Source organism: Bos taurus, chromosome 7 (assembly GCF_002263795.3).
Source record: "Bos taurus isolate L1 Dominette 01449 registration number 42190680 breed Hereford chromosome 7, ARS-UCD2.0, whole genome shotgun sequence".
Lineage (NCBI taxonomy): Eukaryota > Metazoa > Chordata > Mammalia > Artiodactyla > Bovidae > Bos > Bos taurus.
The window spans coordinates 18,589,659-18,610,222 of record NC_037334.1 but is presented as its reverse complement, the minus strand read 5'-3'; the positions used below and the strand labels follow the sequence as shown (position 1 = coordinate 18,610,222).

Sequence of the window (20,564 nt, the reverse complement as noted above, 5' to 3'; positions counted from 1 at the left end):
AGTCCTTCCGCCGCGGCAGCCATTGTGGAACAACAGGTTAGTGAACTCTCTCGCGAGTAGCATCCGTTGCCATCCGGACCCTGGGGGTCCCAGGCAACTCAAGGGATGGCTGAGTGCAGCGAGCGAGCCCGTGGGAGCCGAAGCGCGGTGTTCCAGGCGGTGGGGACCCAGCCGGAGCTCACCCACATCCCTTCTCCCCTCTTCTGCCCGCAGCCATGGCTCTGCGCTACCCCATGGCCGTGGGCCTCAACAAGGGTCACAAGGTGACCAAGAACGTGGGCAAGCCGAGGCACAGCCGCCGCCGCGGGGTGAGTACCAGGGCGCGCGGTTAGTGGGTAGGAAGCCTCCCGGACGGAGGGCAGGGCCTGGGCAGAAGCTCCCGGAGCTCCGTCGGGGTATCGAGGACCGGGGGAACCCTGGTGTTTTAAGCAGGGGAAAAAAGAATGTGCGGCTGGCCGGAGGAGAGAGTGGAAATGCTGGTTACCCTCCTGTGTGTTCCCCTTTGCTGCGGATGCCCACCGAGGCCACGTAGCAGGACCCTCCCTCGCGCCGTGGATTCGGAAGCTGGGGCGGGAGCGACTTGGGGGCGGGTTTTGACACATGAGCAGGAGTTTGCCGAGTAGGAAGGTGCCTGGATCCGGGTTGAAACGTGGAGGGAAAGTGGATTCCTTGGTTTTCATGTTGAGGAATCGTGGCCTCGAAGGGAGAGTGTGTGTGTGTGTGTGTTTCTTGGTTAAGCGGGCCCAACTCCACCGTGCCCAGCCTGTGTGCAGGGCGAGTGTTCAGGGTGCCAGGACAGGCCGTGCAAAGGGCCGGGCGTGACGCGCCGCCTTGATACCAATGAGACTGGGGAGGTGGGAGGAGTTGGGGGGGATCTGGCCTTCCGTCGTCGGCAGGTCCCTGAAGCCCTGGCCCTGACGCCCCTGTTTCGCGCAGCGTCTCACCAAACACACCAAATTCGTGCGGGACATGATCCGGGAGGTGTGTGGCTTCGCCCCTTACGAGCGACGAGCCATGGAGCTGCTCAAGGTCTCCAAGGACAAGCGGGCCCTCAAGTTCATCAAGAAAAGGGTAGGTGGGATTCCCGTGCGGGGGCCCGGTCTGGGACGCGGGGCGCAGGCTCACGGCCCTCCTTGCCCGGCAGGTGGGGACACATATCCGCGCGAAGAGGAAGAGAGAGGAGCTGAGCAACGTCTTGGCCGCCATGAGGAAAGCGGCAGCCAAGAAGGACTGAGCCCTTCTCCTCTGTTCACAATCACAATAAATCTTGCCCAAAACTCGGCGTTTCTCTGCTGCCATTGGAAATTGAAGGGTAGTTCACGTTGAGAATTGGGGGGAGGGTCCCACCCCCTGGAGCATCCAGGTGAGGTGGTGGTGGGCAACAAAAGAGGCCACAGACAAGCAGTACTGGAAACGGTTTTTAATCATAATTAAATACACTGATTGAGTCATAGTAGGATCGGGCTTCCAGTCTTCCCCCAAGCTTCCTGGGGCTCAGCTGCCCAGAGCCCCTCCCGGGGCGCAGTTCCGGCTGGGGCAGGCCCAGCAGTACCAAGGGCTGCTGTCACCGCTCCACCGCCAGGGCCTCGGCCCTCTCCTCCGGAAAGGCGATGTCAAAGATTTCGCGGTAGTGCTCCACGAAGTGCACCTCCAGGCCCTCGGTGATGAAGGCAGCCAGGTCATAGAAGTCCTTCTTGTTCTCAGCTGGCAGGACGATGCAGGTCACCCCAGCACGTTTGGCCTGGGAGGGAGGGGTTGGTCAGTGTGGAGGAGAGAGAGGGCTGGGCAGGGAGCCAGACTCCCGGTGCCCGCCCTGCCTTGCATAGGTGAGGAAACAGGCCCTAGGTACCATCGCCAGCCTCCACTCTGGCAGCCTGGGGAGCAGGGCTCAGACTTCTGCTCAGGTGCTCGCAGCCCAGATGCTCCCATACCACAGGTGGGCCTGGAAATACATGCAGTGTGATGTACGTGGTTTCTTAGGTCAATCACCGCACCCACTGCTTTACATTTTGAGGTTTGGCACCTAAAAGTGCATAAGAGCTGAAAGTTCCCACACTACGACCTGCTCCTCAGCCTGACTGCTCCTTGGGGGATGGGGGTTCCCATATGCTGCTTTAAGGATTAGTGGCCCGCGGAAGCTCCCACTCTACAGGTGAGGAAAGCAAGGCCCACACAGCCTGCCTGGGGTGTCTCCCTCGTCAGAGCCTCTGGGGACCAGTCTCTTTGAGATACCAGGGTGGAGCATATGAGGGCCAGAACCAGGGTGCCACAGTGAGGGGTGTGGGTGCTCAGAGACAGTAGGGCGCTGTTAGGAACCCCTCAGTCCAACCTACACACCTGGGGAGACTCCAGGCTCTGGGCTCTTGTCCATCTGCACTGCTTGAGCCCAGGCCCCTGCCACTGTCTCTTGCAGCCGCATTCTCACTGCTCAGCCACTGGGCAGAGATGGAGACCCCAGTCTCAACCTCAAGGAAGGAGCTAAGATGGGCTGGATCAGCCACTGGGGGGCAAGGGGTGGGGAGTCAGGTTGTCAGCTCAATAGAGGCTCCAGGCCAGGCAACCCTGGGTCCAACCTCAAGCCCAAAGAGCCTTACTTTTCCCATCTAAACTCAGCCTGTCACCCTGCCTTTTCCCCTGGAGGTGGGCTCAGCCCTGAGTGATGGCTGTGATGGCCATATGTTATCTGGGTCTCTCTTGCTGAGCCGGTGCAACACTCACCGCGATGGTCTTCTCCTTGATGCCGCCCACAGGCAACACTTTGCCTGTGAGGGAGACCTCGCCCGTCATGGCCAGGTTCTGCCGCACTGGCCGGTCCAAAGCCAGGGAGAGCAGGGCCGTGACGATGGTGCAGCCGGCACTCGGGCCGTCCTTGGGGGTGGCACCCTGCGGGGAGACAGGCAGGTGGGCAGGCAGCCTGGCAGATGTGTGTGTGACCCAGGGCGGGGGATCAGGGTGGGCCTCACCTCAGGCACGTGCAAGTGGATGTGCGAGGTCACCAGGAACTTGTTGGCGGAGTCGTGCTGCATCAGGAAGGCCCTGGCGAAAGTGTAGGCTATGCGGGCGCTCTCCTTCATCACCTCCCCCAGCTGGCCGGTCACCTCCAGGCTCCCATCCTTGTCCCCCTTGTCACTGTCTCTGTCCCTCGGCCGTCTCAGGGACGTCTCAACAAACAGCGTGGAGCCTCCTGGGGACCCAAGGGCAGAGCCATGAACCGGGGCAGCCCCAGACTCCAGGACAGCTGCCCCCACCACCTGCTCAGCCATTCCCAGTAAAGTTCCTTAACCAGCTCATCCCGGCCTAGAACCTCCTCACCCCTCTATGTTCACACTGTCCCTGCAGCCACCTCCTCGGGGCAGCAGGTGGAGCTGCAGGAATGGACCCAGTTAAACGAAAACCTGAAGACCTCTGTGCTGGGCTTCCCAGAGTACTTGCCTGCAGCGCAGAGCCTTCAGGCTCAGGAGCACGGTTCTCTCACTATAGCCCAAATCAGCAGACTCCATGCCCTCAGTCTACTTCCTCTGACACACACCCCCTGCCTGCCTGCAGACATGCATCTCAGCTACATAAGCCCCTGAGCTGCTCTCCCACCACCTTGCAGCTCCCAGACCTCAGGGCCAGTGGGCTCAGCGAGGTCACTTGGACAGGGTTCCCTGAACCCTCTACCCAGAGCTGCCTCTCCTGCAGTGAGGAGCTCTCCTTCAGGCAAACCTGAAAAACAGAAACTCAAAGCTCCTGGCACTGCTGCCGCCTCAAAGTTCCTGAACCAGCCCTGCGCACTCATAGCAGCAGGGAAGGGTGTTCAGAGCACCCCACGGTGGACGTGCCCACCTCTCCTGGGGGTGCAGAGGCCACTCACCCATGGCCGTCCAGGCCAGGCCCATGACCACGCCAGGCGGCGTCACGTCATACATGCGCTCCACTGTGAACACCGGCTTCCCCACGAAGTCCTGCAGGTTCTCGGGCGTCACCTCCACGAACTCAGCCTCACCGCTGACAATCTTGTAGGCAGACTTCCGTAACACCTGCGTGGGCACAGTGGGCTGGGGGGTGGCCAGGCCACAGGACCCTGCCGTCCCCAACCTGACCCCAGCTCATCTCCACTCGCCTTTTTACAGTTTGTAAAGCACACATGACCTAAAACTATCTGAACCATTTGTAAGCAGACAGCTCGGTGGCAAAAGTGCACGGGGGCTCTTGTCCAACCACCCTTCCAGAACCCTCTGATCATTAAGCACTCACTCCCCGTTCCCCACCCCCAGCCCTGACCCTACCATCTGCTTCCTGTCTGTGGCTGTGACTCCTCTGGGCACCCACTGTGGCATGTGTCCTGTCTGGCTGGGCCCACTTTAGCCATCACGGCCCCAGGCTCCATCCGCCGCTGGGCAGGCAGCTCACCTTCTCCACCTGCTTCTGCAGGTTGCGGACACCGCTCTCCCGGCAGTACTGCTTGATGAGGAGGGTCAGCACGTCGGACGACAGCTTGGCCTTGCTCTCGTCCAGGCCACAGAGGGCACGGGCCTGAGGAACCAGGTACCGCTACAGGGACGAGGAGAGCTGCCGTCAAGGGCCCAAGAGCCTCTCTGGGACCCCCCGCCCAGCCTTCCAAGACCCCTGGCTGTGTAGATGCGGTCACCGAGGTATACCCTGGGCCTGCCCTGAGGAGCCCCTGTCCACTGGGAGTCATCCAGCAATGACAGGGTGTCAGGGAGGCTGCTCCACGAGGCCATGCCTAAGCCAAGACCCAAAGGGTGAGGAATCCGCGAGGCCAGGACGTGAGGTGCAGGCAGCAATCCCTGCAGGTGCCAGGATCCTGAACAGAGGGCTTGGGACCTGCAGACACTAGCCTGCCACCTCCGCATGCTCCCAAGGCTCCAGCCTCTGCTCCTGCTGCATCCTCTGTCCAGATCTGACTCCTGCCCTCCCTCCAGGTGTCATCGTAGGTGCCTCTTCCTCCAGGAAGGCCTCCTTGATCCCCTAGACTTGCTCCTCATACAGAGACTGGTTAGTAGATGCTGCCCAGTACAGGCAGGGATGGGGAGCAGGTCACAGGCTCCAAGGTCACTCCTGCCACACAGCAGTGGCCGGACAGTCAGTCCTGAGCACTGACCACAGGCCTGATGCATCCCATAGTCCTCATCTTCCTCCTCCAGGGCCCTGAAGGAAGCCCTCCACCCACTCCACCAAGCCTGCCCCTCCTCTGTCCCGTCAAGTCTCCAGGCTGGGGGGGAGTCCAGCACCCCTGCCACCACCTCAGCCAAGAGCTCTTTTTCTCGCCGCCCATTCCACCAGGGGACACAGAGACTGGGAGCCAGCTCCGGTCACACCTGCAGAAGGCTCAAGGGGACGAGTACACTCAAGTCCATTCTAGAAAGAGAACACTCCGTGAGGAATACAGTCCTCTGGAAAGGAAGCCCGGCTTTCCTGACTGCAGGCTAGCGAAGCCGCCACACCCCGGGCACCAGAAGGGGAAGGACCCCCACCCAGGAGAAGCTTCCTACACAGGTGCAGGCAGAGGCCCGAACCTCAGGTGAGCCTGGGACCTGGAAAAGGCCAGGCAGGCGGTCACAGAACTGGGAACCACAGCCTCCCTGTAAAGCCCACAACTGCGAGTGACTGGGCCTGGACACCAGCCACATGTGTGACATTAAAGGCGGGGGCCTCCTATCAGAGCGGAACTCAGGACCCCAAGATGGGGTGGGGCCCTGAGGCCACAGGTAGGGCTGTGCTGTGTTCAGCACTGTGCTTGCAGAGGTGTCTCCTGTTCTTGTTCTACGGCCTGCGATGTTGGGACATGAGAATTCCCACACAAGCACTTCCAAGACCCGTGGGGCTTCCCAAGTGACAGGGACAAGAAGAGCAGCCCTTCTTATTCAGGAAAAGCCCCTTCCAGAACACTAAGAATAACAAGGTGATTATTAGCATAGCTGGCTAGGGGCCAGAAGAACCAACGGAGAGACTGGAGGGACAATTTCTGCCCCCAGGGAGGGGAGGGTGCTGGGGTGCTAATCACACACAACCAAGGATCCGATCAATAACCCAAGAAATGGGCCCTTCCCCACACCTTGCCCCAGTGTCTCTTTTTTGGCTGTTCCCTGGTTGAATCCTTTATAATAAACTGGTAACAGTGAATAAACCCATCTCCTGAATTCTGTAGGCTGTTCCAGCAAATTATCAAACCGAGGAGCAGATGGTGGGAACCCCTGACTGACACCTGGTCAGCCTGAGGTAGGAGAGGCCAGGGACTTGGGCCTGCATCCAGGCCGGGGGCTGTGCTCTGCTCTGAGTGCTGACCCTGGGTCTCATGCTATTCCTGGATGCCGAGTCAAGACCACATTGACTCACGCCCCTCAGCGGGAACCGGCAGGTGCAGGCACCCCCACCCCAGCACCTCAGTGTCAGAGGTGTGACTGGCAGGAACGGTTCACACCAGCCTCATCTGCTTCTCGTCATCCCGCCCCATCCCATCTGTCCCTCTGGCACGAGAGCCCCTGAGCAGTACCCTGAGCTCTAGCTAAGGGCCTGGCCCCAAGGGAGCACCTGGCTATTTCCTGAGCCTAGGGCCGGGCTGTGGGTGTCTCACCTCAGCAATGGCGAGCTTCTCCTGGGCCACGTAGCCTGACACGTTGATCATCTCCATGCGGTCCCGCAGTGGCTCGGGGATGGTCTCGGTGATGTTGGCCGTGCAGATGAACAGCACCTGGGGGTGGGGCCGTGAGGTGTTGGGGGACAGGGTGCCCATCCCTCCCCGCTGGCCCAGCCCCGGGCAGGACACGCACCTTGGACAAGTCCACGGGCACGTCCAGGTAGTGGTCCAGGAAGTTTGCATTCTGCTCAGGGTCCAGCAGCTCAAGCAGTGCAGATGAGGGGTCGCCCTGGTAGCCCCGGCCGATCTTGTCCACCTGAAGCGGCAGAAGTGGGCGGGGGTATTGGCCCCTGTCCTGCCTGAGCGCCTGCTCACCAGACACCCCAATGGGAGACAGACCCAGGGGTCAGAGCTCGGGAAGGCCGGAGCAGAAGGAAGAGCAGGGGGGCTGGCATGACCGTGAGGCTGTGGCAGGGACAGCGCCCTCCAGGGCAGGGCAGGGGCAGTGTCAGGAGACAGCCTGGGAGCAGCAAGGCCACCCCATGACTGGCGCCATGGAAACCGCAGAGGCCATGATTTCACCTTGAACACAGATTCCGTCTGCTCAGGGCCACCTGGAGCTGGGGGCCAGGAAGGCCCAGGGCCCACGTCCAGCCTCGGGAAGGGGTGTGCGCCCAGCCAGGCCCGCCCACCCAGCCCCACGCACCTCGTCTATCAGGACCAGGGGGTTCTCCGTCTTCGTCTTCTTCAGACACTGGATGATCTTGCCCGGCATGGCGCCCACGTATGTCCGCCTGGGGAAGAGGGCAAGGCGGGGTGGTGGGTGCCCCAGCATCTGGGCTAGCCACACCAGCGCCTGAGGCCCAGCTCCCTGGAGCTCCAGGACGCCCATGTGAGACACATGGGCCCCCTCGAGAGCTGCCCAGAGAGGAGACTTGCAGCACAGGGGGCCCAGCAGAAGATAAATGCTTCTGTGCTGTGCAGGTGGGCAGAGCACTAGATCACCCCTCCCCCAGCTCAGGCAGGAAGCACAGGGAACAGGTTCACAGCCAAGTCTCACTCATCCCTCTAGATAACAAAACCCAGCCTGCATGGCCTGACTCAGCAGAAGGACAGAGTGGGGAGCAGCTGGGGCCTGTGGCAGCAACGTCTCCAATGCCTGGGTCCCCGGGGTCCCCAGGCCCAGGGCCCAGCCGGCACATGCTTTCAGGAGGACTACTGCCAGGAAGACCTGCGGGTCCCAATGTCCAGTACTGTCCGTGTTTTTAGAAAAACCAGAAAAGTAATTTAGACACAGATTTAACCCTTCTTTGAACACCACCAGATAAAGGTATGCTCCAAGTCAGCTTGGAGCAGACACTCATGTATCTGTTGTGCTTGTGTCTCACTGAGCCCGGCTTTTCAGAGACCCACCCTCTGCAGAGGCCAACAGGGCGCGAAGCCCTGGAACACAACACCCTGAACGTCCCACTGAAGGGTGCCATGCACGGACCAGGTGGCTGTTAAGAGCCCGCACACAGGGAACACCAGCCCCCGCTCTGCGCCTGACAAGGGAGCAAAGAACCAAGACAGGCCCTGAGTCTTCACCTGGGAGACCTCCCACTCTAGTGCCCAGCCCTGGCCACGACACAGCTCCCGAACTTCGGCCAGTGCTGTGGGGAGCTGAGCTGGTGGGATGCGAGCTGGAGCCATGCAGCTGTCTACTGACAGCCTGGCCGAGAGGCTTTCCCAGTGACTGAGAAGCCGAGATTTTGAGCTAATGTTTGAGCACCTCGATCAAGCCGGGCCTGAAATCAGTCAACACCTTTTCAATTACCTACTCCTGTGTGCAGTTTGCTGCTTGTCCCCATCATGATATCAGAGCAGGAACAGACCCAGGAAAAGGCAGGCTGACAGGAGAGGTGAGCTCTGAGGGGTGTGGGGGGCAGACCTACCTGTGCCCCTTGATCTCAGCCACATCTGTCATGCCTCCAACACTGAAGCGGAAGTACTCCCGGTTCAGGGCACGGGCGATGGAGCGGGCGATGCTGGTCTTGCCCACGCCCGGGGGGCCATAGAAGCAGAGGATCTTGCCTTGGGTGGAGCCCCGGAGCTGGCTGACGGCAATGAACTCCTGTGTGCAGAGGCAACTGTATGAGACAGTGCCGGACTTTCTGAAGGGCAAGGGGCCCCACCTGGCCTGAGGCTCCCCATGGCTAGGCACCTGGGGCTGCGGGAAGGGACAGCGCCTGGCCTGGAGGAGCCAAGCTGGCCAGACTGTGATTTGTCACAGGGATGGACAACGTGTGGCACCAACAGGACAAGCAGGCACCAGGGGATGTGGGGACTGACTGAGGGGTGACCCCAATGCCAGGCCCACCAGCCCTCAGCCAGATGCCTCTGCCCCATTTCCTCCGCTCAGGAGCACGATTTTTATCCCCCCTGGTGGATGTGGGCCCCCAGCGGCCCCTGGCACCTCTAAGCCACTCCAGCACTGGTGCCTCAGGCCCCTGCTGACGCCACTCCAGCCCTGCCACGGCCAAGCCCCTCCCAGAGCCTAGACTCACAGGGGACTCCTCAGGGTCTCCCCAGCTGCACGGGGAGTCCTGGGTCCCAGCAGGAGGCCCCGACGAGGGCATGGGCGGGGCGGGGGCGGGGCCTCACCAGGATGCGCTTCTTGACGTCCTCCATGCCGTAGTGGTCCTCCTCCAGCACCGCCTGGGCCCGCGCCAGATCTAGGTTCTCGTCGCTGTGCTTGCCCCACGGGATGGACGTCAGCCAGTCCAGGTAGTTGCGGGTGACACTACCACGGGACAGGTGAGAGCCGGTGAGCGGGCCCTGCGCGCCGCCTGCCTCCCCAGCTGCACACCCAGGCACTGGGACCCAGGCACCCAACACTGGAACTGCACAGCCTGCGCTGGACAGGCCGCCCGCCTCACCTACGGCTCCAGGCAGGCACCGTGTGTGTCATACCGGGAAGGTCTGTACTAACCCTGCCTCAGGAGGTGATAAAGTACTTCTTAATTAAAGCATGTAACGTACTTTTTTGTTTTTTTAGACAGAATGCAATTGCATACTTAAACTACAGTACAGGGTAAACATAACTTTTACATTCAACAGGGAAACCGACAAAATTCACGTGACTCACTTTCCTGCCGTGAACCAAGCCTGCGCTATCCTGAGGTCTGCCTGTGTGGGTGCAGCTCCTGGCCCAGAGGCTCAGTGAGCATGGGGATGGCTCAGAGTCCCACAGCTCAGGAGGGGCCAGCGATGAGAACAACCTGACCCAGCCCAAGTGGGGAAATTGAGGCCTGGAGCTGTGACCCGGGGACAGAGGAACCCCTCTCAAGGGGCCTGAGGAGGAGCAGGCAGGAAGGGCAATCAGAGGAGGACCCGGACAACAGAAGCAGAGGTGGGAGTGACGCTCTGAAGGAGGATGGGCTGGGAGCGAGGAATGTTTCCGAGAAGCTGGAAGAGGCTAGAAACAATTCCCCCGAGGCCTCCAGAAGGAACCCATCCTTCTCATCACACCAGAAATGAGGGTCTCTGCCTCCAGACCCGAAGAGAAGTCGATGCTGTCTGGGGCACTACGTGTGTGGTCCACCCTGATGTGAATGTGGGGAATGCACTGCTGCCCCAGGGAGAGAAGCTGGGAGTCTCTCTGGTGTACAGGCCTGCGGCATCTGGGGAAACCAGGGAGTCCCAGGGTCCCTGAGCAAGAGAGCAGACCCCACCAGACACCCTGATCAGACAGGGGCCAAACACAGCAGCCCGGGAAGCCCGCCCCTTTGAGAAGCTGTCCCACACAGCTGTCCCGGAGCAGCGCCCAGGCAGAGTCAGAAGCATCACATGGTGCCCTGACCCCTTAGCCGCCACTCTGACCCCCAGCCAGCGTGCACAGAAGAAGGCCAGCCAGGCAAGACCAGGAAGACACTCGTTTTCTGACTCTCAAAGCTGCCAGAGGAGACCAGGGAACAGAAGGTCAGGGGAGGGGCTGGCCTTGGGGCACTGGCCCTGGGGACTCCTGGTCCTGACGGGTGGCACAGGCTTGCAGCCCAACGTCCCTGGCTTCAAATCCGTCCCCATTTACCAGCCCAGGGGCGGGGGCACTGATTTAACTTCTCCAAGCCGTGATTCCTTCATCTGTGAAACAAGAGTGACGAGAGACCCAGCCCCCACAGGGACCACACGAGAGCACTAAACATGTGTGGTGACAAGAACATGCCCGAGGGCCCCCACCGTCCTGGCCTTCCAGGGTCAAATCCTGGCCCCCCACGCCAGGCCCCTCAGCACTTGCTCACTTGAACTCGGAGGAATGGTTGTCCAGCAGGCCCAGCTTGCTCAGCTCCTCGTCCACCACGTCCATGACATGCTTGGGGACCACGAGCTCCTTGAGCCGCTCACGGAACTTCTCCTCGATGGCGTCCTTGTCATCCTTCTCCAGGCCTAGCTCCTTCTTGATGATCTTCAGCTGCTCCTGCAGCAGGTACTTGCGGTGTGTCTGCTTGATCTTCTCCTCCACCTGTGGGGCCCAGGCCACTGTCAGACCAGAGGAGGGGGCCGAGGCCTGAGTGGGCCTGCCATATCCTCGGGACCCAGGAGACAAACCTGGGACACTCAGCCTCCAATGGCCCTCACCTTCAACCTGGAGTCCCCGCACATGAGTCTCGCGATAAGTGACCCCAACTTCCAGGGGAGGAAGGGATCTGCCCTTCAGTCCTGGTTACAATCAGGGAAAGCCGGACCTGATGCCAGCATGTCCCCGACACTCATCAAAGCGGTATCACCCTCTCTCTAAAAGCTGACACATTAGGACACAGGCTCAACACTGGCGCCTGCCCCGAGTCATGCTGCCCTGCATATTGACAGCTGCCTCGTGGCTTTTCCAATGAAAGATGCAATACAACTTTTTTACCTAACATAGAATCAAGTGATATGATGGCCTATGTTGGAAATGAATCTAAAATAAGAGTATTTGCATAACTAATTCACTTTGGTGTATAGCAGTGACTATTATGTCACTGTAAGTCAACTATACTCTAGTAAAACTTTTTTAAAAAAACTAAACAATAAAAGTGACCTAAATCTGGAAAAGGTTAAATGGACAGTCCGAGCAGCCAAGGTAGGCCTCCACCAACCGAGTATGGGGAAAGTCCCTTCAACCTTTCCTAGGCTGCCTCCCAATTTCTAGGTTTCCCCCAGAGCTCCCTGGACAGTCAGGGGAGCTCTCACTGTGCACAGCTCCTGGCCCCAGTGTGATGGTGCCATGAGTTTGCAACCTCTGCTCACCTCGCGGCCCAGGCGCTGCTGCAGCTTGCTCAGTTCAAACTCCTTCTTGAGAAGGGACAGGGCCTTATACAGCCGCTTTGGAATCTGCCGAGAAAGGGAAGATCATGTGTGCAGGCTGAGGGTTGGGGGGCAGGGGAAGCAGGGCACAGGAAGTATGAGCTCTGGCAAGTGGACAGGCCACGCCTCCCCAAATCCGAGAGGCCTGCCCCCTCGGTCCCAGGGCTCCAGCCAGGCCCGCAGGGACCAGGACGTTGGCAGGGGCACTGCTTCTAATGTTGAGTCTGGGGACAACCCAAACACGCCACCGACTGAATGATGGGCACTGCCCAGGAGCACACCGCGCAGTACTACCAAGAACCAGGGGTCGGAGGCAGACGGAAGGAGGCAGGCTAACGTGAAACCGCCCCACAGCAAGGCCCAAGAGCAGCAGCCAGTGGGGGAGGCCCCCGGCCGCACTCACGTTGGTCTCCTCCAGGACTTCCTGCAGCTCGTGGGACTCGGCCCCCGTCAGCGCTGCGCCCATGTCGCTCAGGTAGATGGGGTTGTCCACCACCCTGTGGCCGGCCTGCATCATCTGCAGCACTGACTCCCTGCAAGGGACCCAGGCGCTGCACCAGGGCACCGGACCGCCACTGCGGCCACACCTCCTGACGCGCTCTCCCATCTGCCGACAACTGAAGCATGAAGCCGCTGCCCCGACCCGGGCTACGTCAGGAGCCCCCGAGCAGGACACGCCTGGGCCAGCCCCGGCTTCCGGGAGAGTGCATGAGACCAACCTGTAGAGTGGGTTCAAGGCGATGATGTCCCTGATGGTCTTCACGATCTCCGCAGTCAGCGCCTAGTGAGCAGGAAAGCCCCAAGCGTGGGTCACCGGACCAGAGGGGGCTGCAGCCCCCGGCCCCTCCCCTCTGCCCTGGACCCAGATCCTCCACAGCAGCTGAAGCCCTGGCCCACTTCCCACCTGCCAGCCGCTGGCTCCTCCCAGGACTTCTGGGGGAACACAGCCCTCTGCCCCCCAACACCCCTGCACTCACCTTCACCTCCTCCGTGACCTGGAAGTCCTCGTGGGCCACATTCTCCACCTCCACCATGAGCACCTCGCCGGCGGGGCTGGGACCAGGCCCCACCACCACCTCCAGCGGCCGCTTGGTGGCCCCGTCCTCTTCTGCCTCTTTCTTGCCCCGCTTGGGCTTCTTGCGCAGCTTCTGCTTGTTCTCACCCTCGGGCTCCTCAGGCTCCACCTCCAGCTGTCGGTTGATGTGAACCCTGAAGACAGGAGGAGGGGGTAAAGCCACCACCAAGGTGGGGTGGGGGGATTCTGCCTGCACGCTCCTCTGCAGTGTCCATGACTGAAGGGCCCACTGGGCCCAGACCCCTGCAGCCACCACGCCTGAGGCTCGCTGCCATCTCAGAACCCAAGAACCTCCACCCTGGGACTCCAGCCGACCCATCCATTTCAACACCTACGGCCCCCCGGGAAAAAGGAAGCCAGTGGCAGCCCACCTCCAGGGTTCATCCAGGACTCTGCCTGCCCCTCCCTTAGCCTCCAGCGCACCCCTCAGTGGCTCTTGCACACCATTCAGGTTCAAGGGCGCCTCCACCAAGAGGCTCTCCCTGACCTCTCAATGTGAAGTCCAGCCCCACCTGCACAATCACCCAGCACCGCCCTCCATCTTTGTTTCTCCCACAAAGCACCTGCCACCATCAGAATTCAGCTTGTGACCTGTTCTCCCCACTCGGGGTGAGCTCCCCAAGGTGGGTCCCTCACCTGCTGCTCCACCCCGATAGCCCAGCAGACAACAGGCCGGGCGTCACTGCTGCGCTGGCTCCTTTCTACCTGCAGGCTAACTGACAACAGCACCCTCTTAAAGAGCAGGCCTGAGAGGTACCAGGGGTGCGGACTCAGCGCCCAGCAGACACCCAGGGTGCGCAGAGAAAAGGCAGTGGGGATTCGGTGAGCCCTGGGGCGGCCTGGCCTCAAAGGCCAGCAGCACTCATTCTACAAGGCACCCTGCAGGTGAGCAGGGCATTGAGGAGCTGCCGTGTCTTTATTAATTCTGGTTGCACCTTATTCTGTTTCTCCTGAGCCATGACTCCTCCCAGGAGACAAAGGTGCAGGCTCTTTCCTAAAACAGACTCTAACAGACTCCCAACACGAAGACGGGCATGGGAATCAGCGCAGCCACCTGGACGGTCCACAGATGCGCTGCCGGCCCAGATTGTTTCCCAGATGCGCTCTGCAGGGTGACAGAGAACAGGGCTCCATGGGACTTCCCTGGTGTCCAGTGGCTAAGACTCCTCACTCCCGATGCAAGGGGCCTGGGTTCGATTCCTGATCAGGTAACTGGATCCCGAATGCCATGCGGCACAGTCAAGAAAAACCCTAACCAACCAACCAACCAAAAAACCCCGCAACCTGCCAAGTTGAATGGAGCTGCAGACGTGGGCAGGGATGGCGGGCCAACACCCAGACGTGGGAGACACGGCAACATGCCAGCTTCCGTTTTGTGGTGCTTTGTGGACTAATAAGCATGAGAGATGGCTTCTCCTTGACCACCCAAAGTACTGCTTTAAGAGAAGGGCCCTGAGATTGGGGATGGGGACCCACCCCCAGCTGTGGCCACTCCTCCCGTCCCGCCCCCGCACCTCCGGTGTCCCATGACGATCATGCGCAGCTTGTCCCCCAGGTCCTGCATTTCGTGGATCTGCACGAACGTCCCCGTGTGGTAGATCTCATCCAGGTTCTCGACCACGTCAGACTCATTGCTGAGGGAGAGGGACACGGGGCACATGGGCACAGGTGCTCTGGCTCTCTCAGGAGCAGAGAAACACCCATCCTGGCCTTGACCACCTGGCTCCCACTGGCACTCTGGGATGCAGGGTTACTGCACACAGGCAGACAGGGCCATATGGACCTGGCCTTTGGTTCCATACTGCCTCTTTTGGAGCCGGCCTAGAACATGCCTTCTGACTCTGAAGTGGAACTAAATCCTACCCAGAAGTGAGGTGGACGAGTCCTGAGCCCCCATACCTGCCCACCTAGCTCTGCTCTGAAGTGGCCTTGCTCTGGTCTGACACGGGGGATCATTGAGGTTAATTTCCCCCCACCTGAACTACACACAAGGCCCAGGGCTCAGGGCGGAATCTTAGCCCCATCTAAAAAAGGATGCTCAGCTCTTGGTCTTGTCCCCTGTAGCTTTTGCTAGGTTTGTTTCAGGTCAAGGGCCAGAGATCCAGGCTACTCTACCGATCGGGCTCTGTGGGGAGCTACACTCCAGGGTGGTCTCAACAAAAGGGTGAGGGGGAAATTACACTTACTTGTCATCTTTCTTTAGAAAGACGCCAGCATACGGCTGGGCAAGGCGGACTTTCCTTCTTAGCAGCTCAACCAGCTTCTTATTTTTAACCTAGTATGACAACAACCCCAAAGTGAAACACAGGGTAGGTTTTTCTGGCTGATATTTTGACAGCAACTCTAGCATTCTCAGTGCTACACTCCAGAGATGCACTAGTCTGATCCAGGACTAAACTACACGGTTCAAGAACTCCTGAACCAAAAAGAAAAGAGACGACGGGTGTGGAGAATGGAGTGGGGCAGTGCTGGCGAGCCGCACTCCTTAGTTTTTTTCCCTCTTGCTAAAAGGAAAACTCAAAGGAGATGAATAGCCAAAGCCAAGAAATTGATTTCACATCCCCTTCCCAGAGCTGGTTCTGCGGGGAAATGCGTTGGCTTGAAAGTCTAAACCTTCTGCTCTTGTCAGGAGGACAACAGTAAATGTGCATAACTCAACTGTGACACACTCCACAGGCTAATAATTTTCATGGACAGTTATCCCAATCCCATCTATATCCCATATACTGATCATCCGACCCCGCCCCCCTCAATCACAGCACATTCTCATGTTGTTTTATTGGCAGATAGAGGGCTCATGTTTCCCAGGAAACAGCTGCTGGGGAGGAGCACAGATGTCCTTAGGGCTCAGACGATTCCCTTCAAGCCCCTGTTCATTCCCAGGCCAGACCTGAACTCAACTTAATGGCCCTCAAACTTTGGCACAAATCAGAACCACCGGGAGGACTTTTTTTTTTAAAGAACAGACGGCTGGGCCCCAATCTCTGAAGTATCTGATCTGCTGGGGGCTGGAATGGGCCTGGGATTCTGCATTTCAAGCGAGCTCCCAGGGGATGCTGCTGTTTTCAGGGACCAGACTTTAAGAAGCAGTGCTAGCTCACTCCATGACCACATGTTATGGGGATTCCTAACACTCTAAAGGCATTCTTTCCAGGATAAAGGCCCATGACATCCATCAGGAGGATACCTGACCCACCCAAACTTAAGAGTCACTGGCCTACACTCAGAGGCTACTGATAAGGAGATGCTACTGGGGCAAGTTAGCCACAGACAGGGTCAACTTCAACATCAAGATAATCCCAACTTTGCTAACAAGTTCAGATTTACTTATTAAATACTCTGGAAGCTCCCAATTTCTCCTCTGTTAACAGCTGACTGCTGCATCTTTATTTTGACCACACTGCACAGGATTATCGGAGAAGGCAATGGCAACCCACTCCAGTACTCTTGCCTGGGAAATCCCAGGGATGGAGGAGCCTGGTAGGCTACAGTCCATGGGGTCTTGAAGAGTCGGACACAACTGAGCGACTTCACTTTCAAGCACTGGAGAAGGAAATGGCAACCCACTCCAGTGTTCTTGCCTGGAGAATCCCAGGGACGGGAGCCTGGTGGGCTGCCGTCTATGGGGTCGCACAGAGTCGGACACAACTGAAGCGACTTAGGAGCAGCAGCACAGGATTATAGCTTCCTGACCAGGGATCAAACCTGTGCCCCCTGCGTTGGAAGCTCCTAGTCTTAACCACTGGACCACCAAGGAAGTCCCCTGACCCTTGCATCTTAACACCTGGCCCCTCCCTTTGGCAGGACTCCTTTTCCTTATTTGCAAGGTAACAGCAATAGAACTGGAGGAGAAAATGGCAACCCACTCTCAGTATTCTTGCCTGGAAAATCCCCTGGACAGAGAAGCCCAGCGGAGTACAGTCCATGGGGCAGCAGAGGGTGTGACACAACTGAGTGACTGAGTACAGCAATAGAAATACTCCATGTGTGTTCCACAAGCCAGCCTCATACCATCTGCATCAACTCCTATAACCCTCTTTGCTAGCCCTAGGTGGGCAGACAGGGTCTCTTGAAAGAATCTTATCCCTGGCATCTCGTTTCATCCAGGTTCAATGCACGATGCTGGATGCTTGGGGCTGGTGCACTGGGACGACCCAGAGGGATGGTATGGGGAGGGAGGAGGGAGGAGGGTTCAGGATGGGGAACAAAAAAAATAAAAAAAATTAAAAAAAGAAGAAGAATCTTATCCCTGCTTGGGCACTGGGGACAGGAGGCAGGTGCCACTTTGCAAGGCTGAGGGGACCATACCTGCCAAACAGTCCTGGCCCCAGAGGCCTGGAGGGTAGAGGACAGCTGGCAGTGGGAGACAAGGATGAAAAAAAGACCCACAAGGGTCATCTCTGAGGTGTCAGAGCACACCATAGAGGAAACAGCAGCCACTTCTTATGAAGGTGTATGAAGCACCATGTATGGTTCTAAGTCCCCTACATGTGACCTTATCTACCTCCCATCACAGCTCTAAGAAATGAGGGATTGCCCATTTCACGGATGAGGCAATGGAGGCCCAGAGAACATCTTGCCCAAGGCTATCAAGCTGGGGGCAGAGGGACCAGGATATGAAGCCCCAAGGTCTGGCCTTAGGGCCTGCCAGTAATCACTATTTAACATCAGAGAACGCCCTTGGAAGGGCAGCTCAGACGCATGCAATCAGCAGTTCCAGGGTGGGGATGTCTTTCTGTCCCCTGCTTGCTGACTGAATGCTGTCCCTCTGCTTTCCAAGGGATCCCTGAAATTTATGCAGCAAAGATGGGAGTGTGAGGGGAGGAGGGTGAATGCAGACACGGCTGACTCATTGTATGACCTTGCTTAGACAGTTAACAGATAACCTCCTCCACAGATTCGTTTCCACATCATTAAAGAAAAGATGGGGGCGGGTGGGGAAGAAAGCAGGCCTTCAGGTTCTTCCTACTCTAAAAACTCAAGGTCTGGACTTCCCAGAAGGTCCAGTGGTTAAATATCCACCTGCCGATGCAGAAGACACAGGTTCTATCCCTGGTCTGGGAAGATCCCACATGCTGTGGGGCAACTAAGCCCGAGAGCAACTACTGAGCCCACACTCTAGAGCCCGTGCTGTGCAACGAGAGAAGCCACTGCAGTGAGAAGCCCTCAAAAGGCAACAAAGCGTAGCCCCTACTTGACGCAACTAGAGAAAACCCAAGTGCAGCAACGAAGACCAAGCACAGCCAAAAAAATAAACAAAAAAAAGCTCAAGTTCCTTGCACTCTTGCTTTCTATTACATCACCCCGGTCCACTTGCCCCACCCCCTAAGCCATGGCTCTTACTGTGTCTTCCACCAGAATGTAAGTCTCTGAGGCAGAGGGCTGTGTCTAACTTGTTCTGCTGAATCCTCAGCCTGCTGCATGGTAACAAGTCAAGAACACTCTGCCTGACTGCATTGCTCAGGCATGTCCAATTCTTTGCGACCCTATGAACTATATATATAGCCCAACAGGCTCCTCTGTTCATGGGATTCTCCAGGCAAGAATACTGGAGTGGATCCTCCAAGGGGATCTTCCCTACCCAGAGATTCAACTCACGTCTCCTGCAGTGTAGGTGAATTCTTTACCGCTTCGAGGCACCCTGGAAGCCCAAAGAACACTCTACTGAATGAATAAATCCCTGACAACATCCTCCTGCCACCTTCCTCCTAAAATTCCTCTACAATCTCTCGCTCAATCATTCTCTGTACTACTAATGACCTCCCGATACAGAATTAACTTACTACTCTTATTTATGCTTCTCTAATCCCCGCTGGAACCTAAGCTCCAAAAGCATGAATGTGTGCCCGTTTTGCTCACTGCTGTATCCCTTAGACTTACAACCGCACCTGGCCCATGACCTCAATGAACATATAATGAAGGTATGAGGAAGGCGGATAGCCCTGGGGGAAGAGTGTCACAAAACAGCTACGGACTACAGACCCGCAGAAAAGTAACTGAGCGGCAAGGCTGTTCTGATCCTTCCCGGCACCAAATTTCTATGACTGGGAGTCTACTGGACAATCCTAAGCTCACTAGATTCAACTTTCCTGAAGGGATCTGAAAGGGGAAGGAATCTAGCTCAAGCTCATGGAGCTAGTGCTGAAAAGACTCGTACTCGAACTCCAGGCCTTGGAGAAGCTTCGCTCCTGGAAAAAGTTGCTGGGGTATGAAGGTGGTAAATGATCCCTCGGTCCAACCCGCGGCTTGCAGACATGGGGAAACGGAGGCCTTGGGCGGGGCGCTCATTACCTCAACAATCTTGATAAAGCGCGGGAACACTGGGTTTCGAGTAACGGCGATGAGCGGCAGGTGCGGGAATACGTCCGGGATCATCATCGGCGTCAGCGCCGTTATGACAGGGCCCTCCCCGCCGCCCGCGCTGCCTCCCACGCCCGAGGCCCCGTCCTCGGCGCCGCCCTCGGATGCATCCTCGCCTCCCGAGAAGGCGCCGCCGCCGCTGCGGTTGTTCGCCTCCCAAAGTCCCCGCCAGTGGCCCGCGGCCGCGGGGCTTTGGCCCCACAGCGCCCAGGGAGGCGAAGCGTCGCAGGCCCTCCGGCCTCTGGGCAACCAAGCTCTGGCCGCAGTCGGGACCCGCCCCCCGGCGGCGGCCAGTAGCGGCCGCCGAAGCGTCCAACACCTTGCAGCTCCCCACAGCCGCACACAGCCTGTGCCCCCCGCCATGGCCCGGCCATCCTGGCGGCGCGTAAGACTTGCGTCATTTCCCCGGGCCCGGCTGGGGCGCACGTGACGACCAGCGCGTGTCTGGGTGCCCGCGGGAGGGGTGGCCGGAAACAGATGGCTGCGGGGGCGGGACATGGAAGAGTGGAGGCGGGGCCTACACGCAGCGGAGCTAGAAACTTTCAAGATACCTCGTCGCATCCACCTTTTCCGATCTTCTAGCCAGCGTGTTTGAACTATGGTGTTGGAGAAGACTCTTGAGAGTCCCTTGGACTGCAAAGGAGATCAAACCAGTCAGTCCTAAAGGAAGTCAGTCCTGAATATTCACTGGAAGGACTGATGCTGAAGCTGAAGCTCCAATACTTTGACCACCTGATGCGAAGACCTGACTCATTGAAAAAGACCATGATGCTGGGAAAGACTGAAGGCAGGAGGAGAAGGGGACGACAGAAGATGAGATGGTTGGATGGCATCACTGACTCGGTGGACATGAGTTTGGGCAAGCTCCGGGAGTTGATGACGGACAGGGAAGACTGGCGTGCTGCAGTCCATGGACTGTCGCAAAGAGTCCGACGCGACTGAGCGACTGAACTGACCTGAGCCAGCGTGTTCAAGGCTCCTTCGAATCGCGGGGAGGGCTGTGGACACGCATGATGGCCCCTAGAAAGACAAAACCGTGGCTGCAAGCGCAGCTTTAGGAACGAGTGGGCAGCCCAGTCCAAACAGGTTTAGGAACTTAGGTGATATGCGCATGCTCGGACTCTGGACGCGTCACGATTGATGGATTCGGGTTTCCCGGGAGACGCTAAGTGCGAGCAGAAAAGGTAGATTGCCTATGGGCGGCCGTGTGCGCATGCCCAA

The 20,564-nt window shown here is 58.3% G+C and overlaps 3 protein-coding genes across 6 annotated transcripts in view; 2 read left to right on the top strand and 1 right to left on the bottom strand.

Annotated features, from left to right (window-relative positions):
- On the top strand, nucleotides 1-6,133 carry RPL36 (ribosomal protein L36). Of its 2 annotated transcripts, XR_003035408.2 has the most exons (5): nucleotides 1-36; nucleotides 214-308; nucleotides 937-1,312; nucleotides 4,417-4,530; nucleotides 5,290-6,133. XR_003035408.2 is itself a non-coding variant. In NM_001078139.2 (4 exons), exons 2-4 carry the CDS (start codon nucleotides 216-218, stop codon nucleotides 1,232-1,234), a joined length of 318 nt encoding a protein of 105 aa, NP_001071607.1. In that variant the 5' UTR covers nucleotides 4-36; nucleotides 214-215; the 3' UTR covers nucleotides 1,235-1,277. The 2 variants fall into 2 exon arrangements, 1 of the variants encoding a protein (NP_001071607.1); NM_001078139.2 differs by lacking the exons at nucleotides 4,417-4,530; nucleotides 5,290-6,133 and having other exon boundaries at nucleotides 4-36; nucleotides 937-1,071; nucleotides 1,145-1,277.
- On the bottom strand, nucleotides 1,406-19,735 carry LONP1 (lon peptidase 1, mitochondrial). The gene is given in 18 exon segments (NM_001015569.3): nucleotides 1,406-1,741; nucleotides 2,719-2,883; nucleotides 2,964-3,184; nucleotides 3,857-4,022; nucleotides 4,396-4,536; nucleotides 6,581-6,697; nucleotides 6,777-6,899; nucleotides 7,290-7,377; nucleotides 8,518-8,696; nucleotides 9,227-9,365; nucleotides 10,864-11,084; nucleotides 11,852-11,935; nucleotides 12,312-12,441; nucleotides 12,628-12,689; nucleotides 12,886-13,117; nucleotides 14,498-14,617; nucleotides 15,170-15,258; nucleotides 19,275-19,735. Coding segments are annotated over 18 exon segments (2,886 nt in total). The 5' UTR covers nucleotides 19,707-19,735; the 3' UTR covers nucleotides 1,406-1,564.
- A 109-nt stretch (nucleotides 19,736-19,844) lies between these two features.
- The window catches only part of CATSPERD (cation channel sperm associated auxiliary subunit delta), a 37,691-nt gene continuing 36,971 nt past the window's right edge, over nucleotides 19,845-20,564 (top strand). For all 3 annotated transcript variants that reach the window (XM_024994967.2, XM_024994965.2, XM_059888640.1), the window contains exon 1: nucleotides 19,845-20,527. In XM_024994967.2, the coding sequence (XP_024850735.1) occupies nucleotides 20,484-20,527 (44 nt within the window). In that variant the 5' untranslated portion in view covers nucleotides 19,845-20,483. The remainder of the gene's footprint in view (nucleotides 20,528-20,564) is intronic.

Coding starts and splice junctions, on each gene's coding strand:
- RPL36 (NM_001078139.2), top strand. CDS start 216: ATGGCTCTGCGCTACCCCATGGCCGTGGGCCTCAACAAGGGTCACAAG. Junction 309..936: donor GGCACAGCCGCCGCCGCGGG/GTGAGTACCAGG, acceptor TGTTTCGCGCAG/CGTCTCACCAAACACACCAA. Junction 1,072..1,144: donor TCAAGTTCATCAAGAAAAGG/GTAGGTGGGATT, acceptor CTTGCCCGGCAG/GTGGGGACACATATCCGCGC.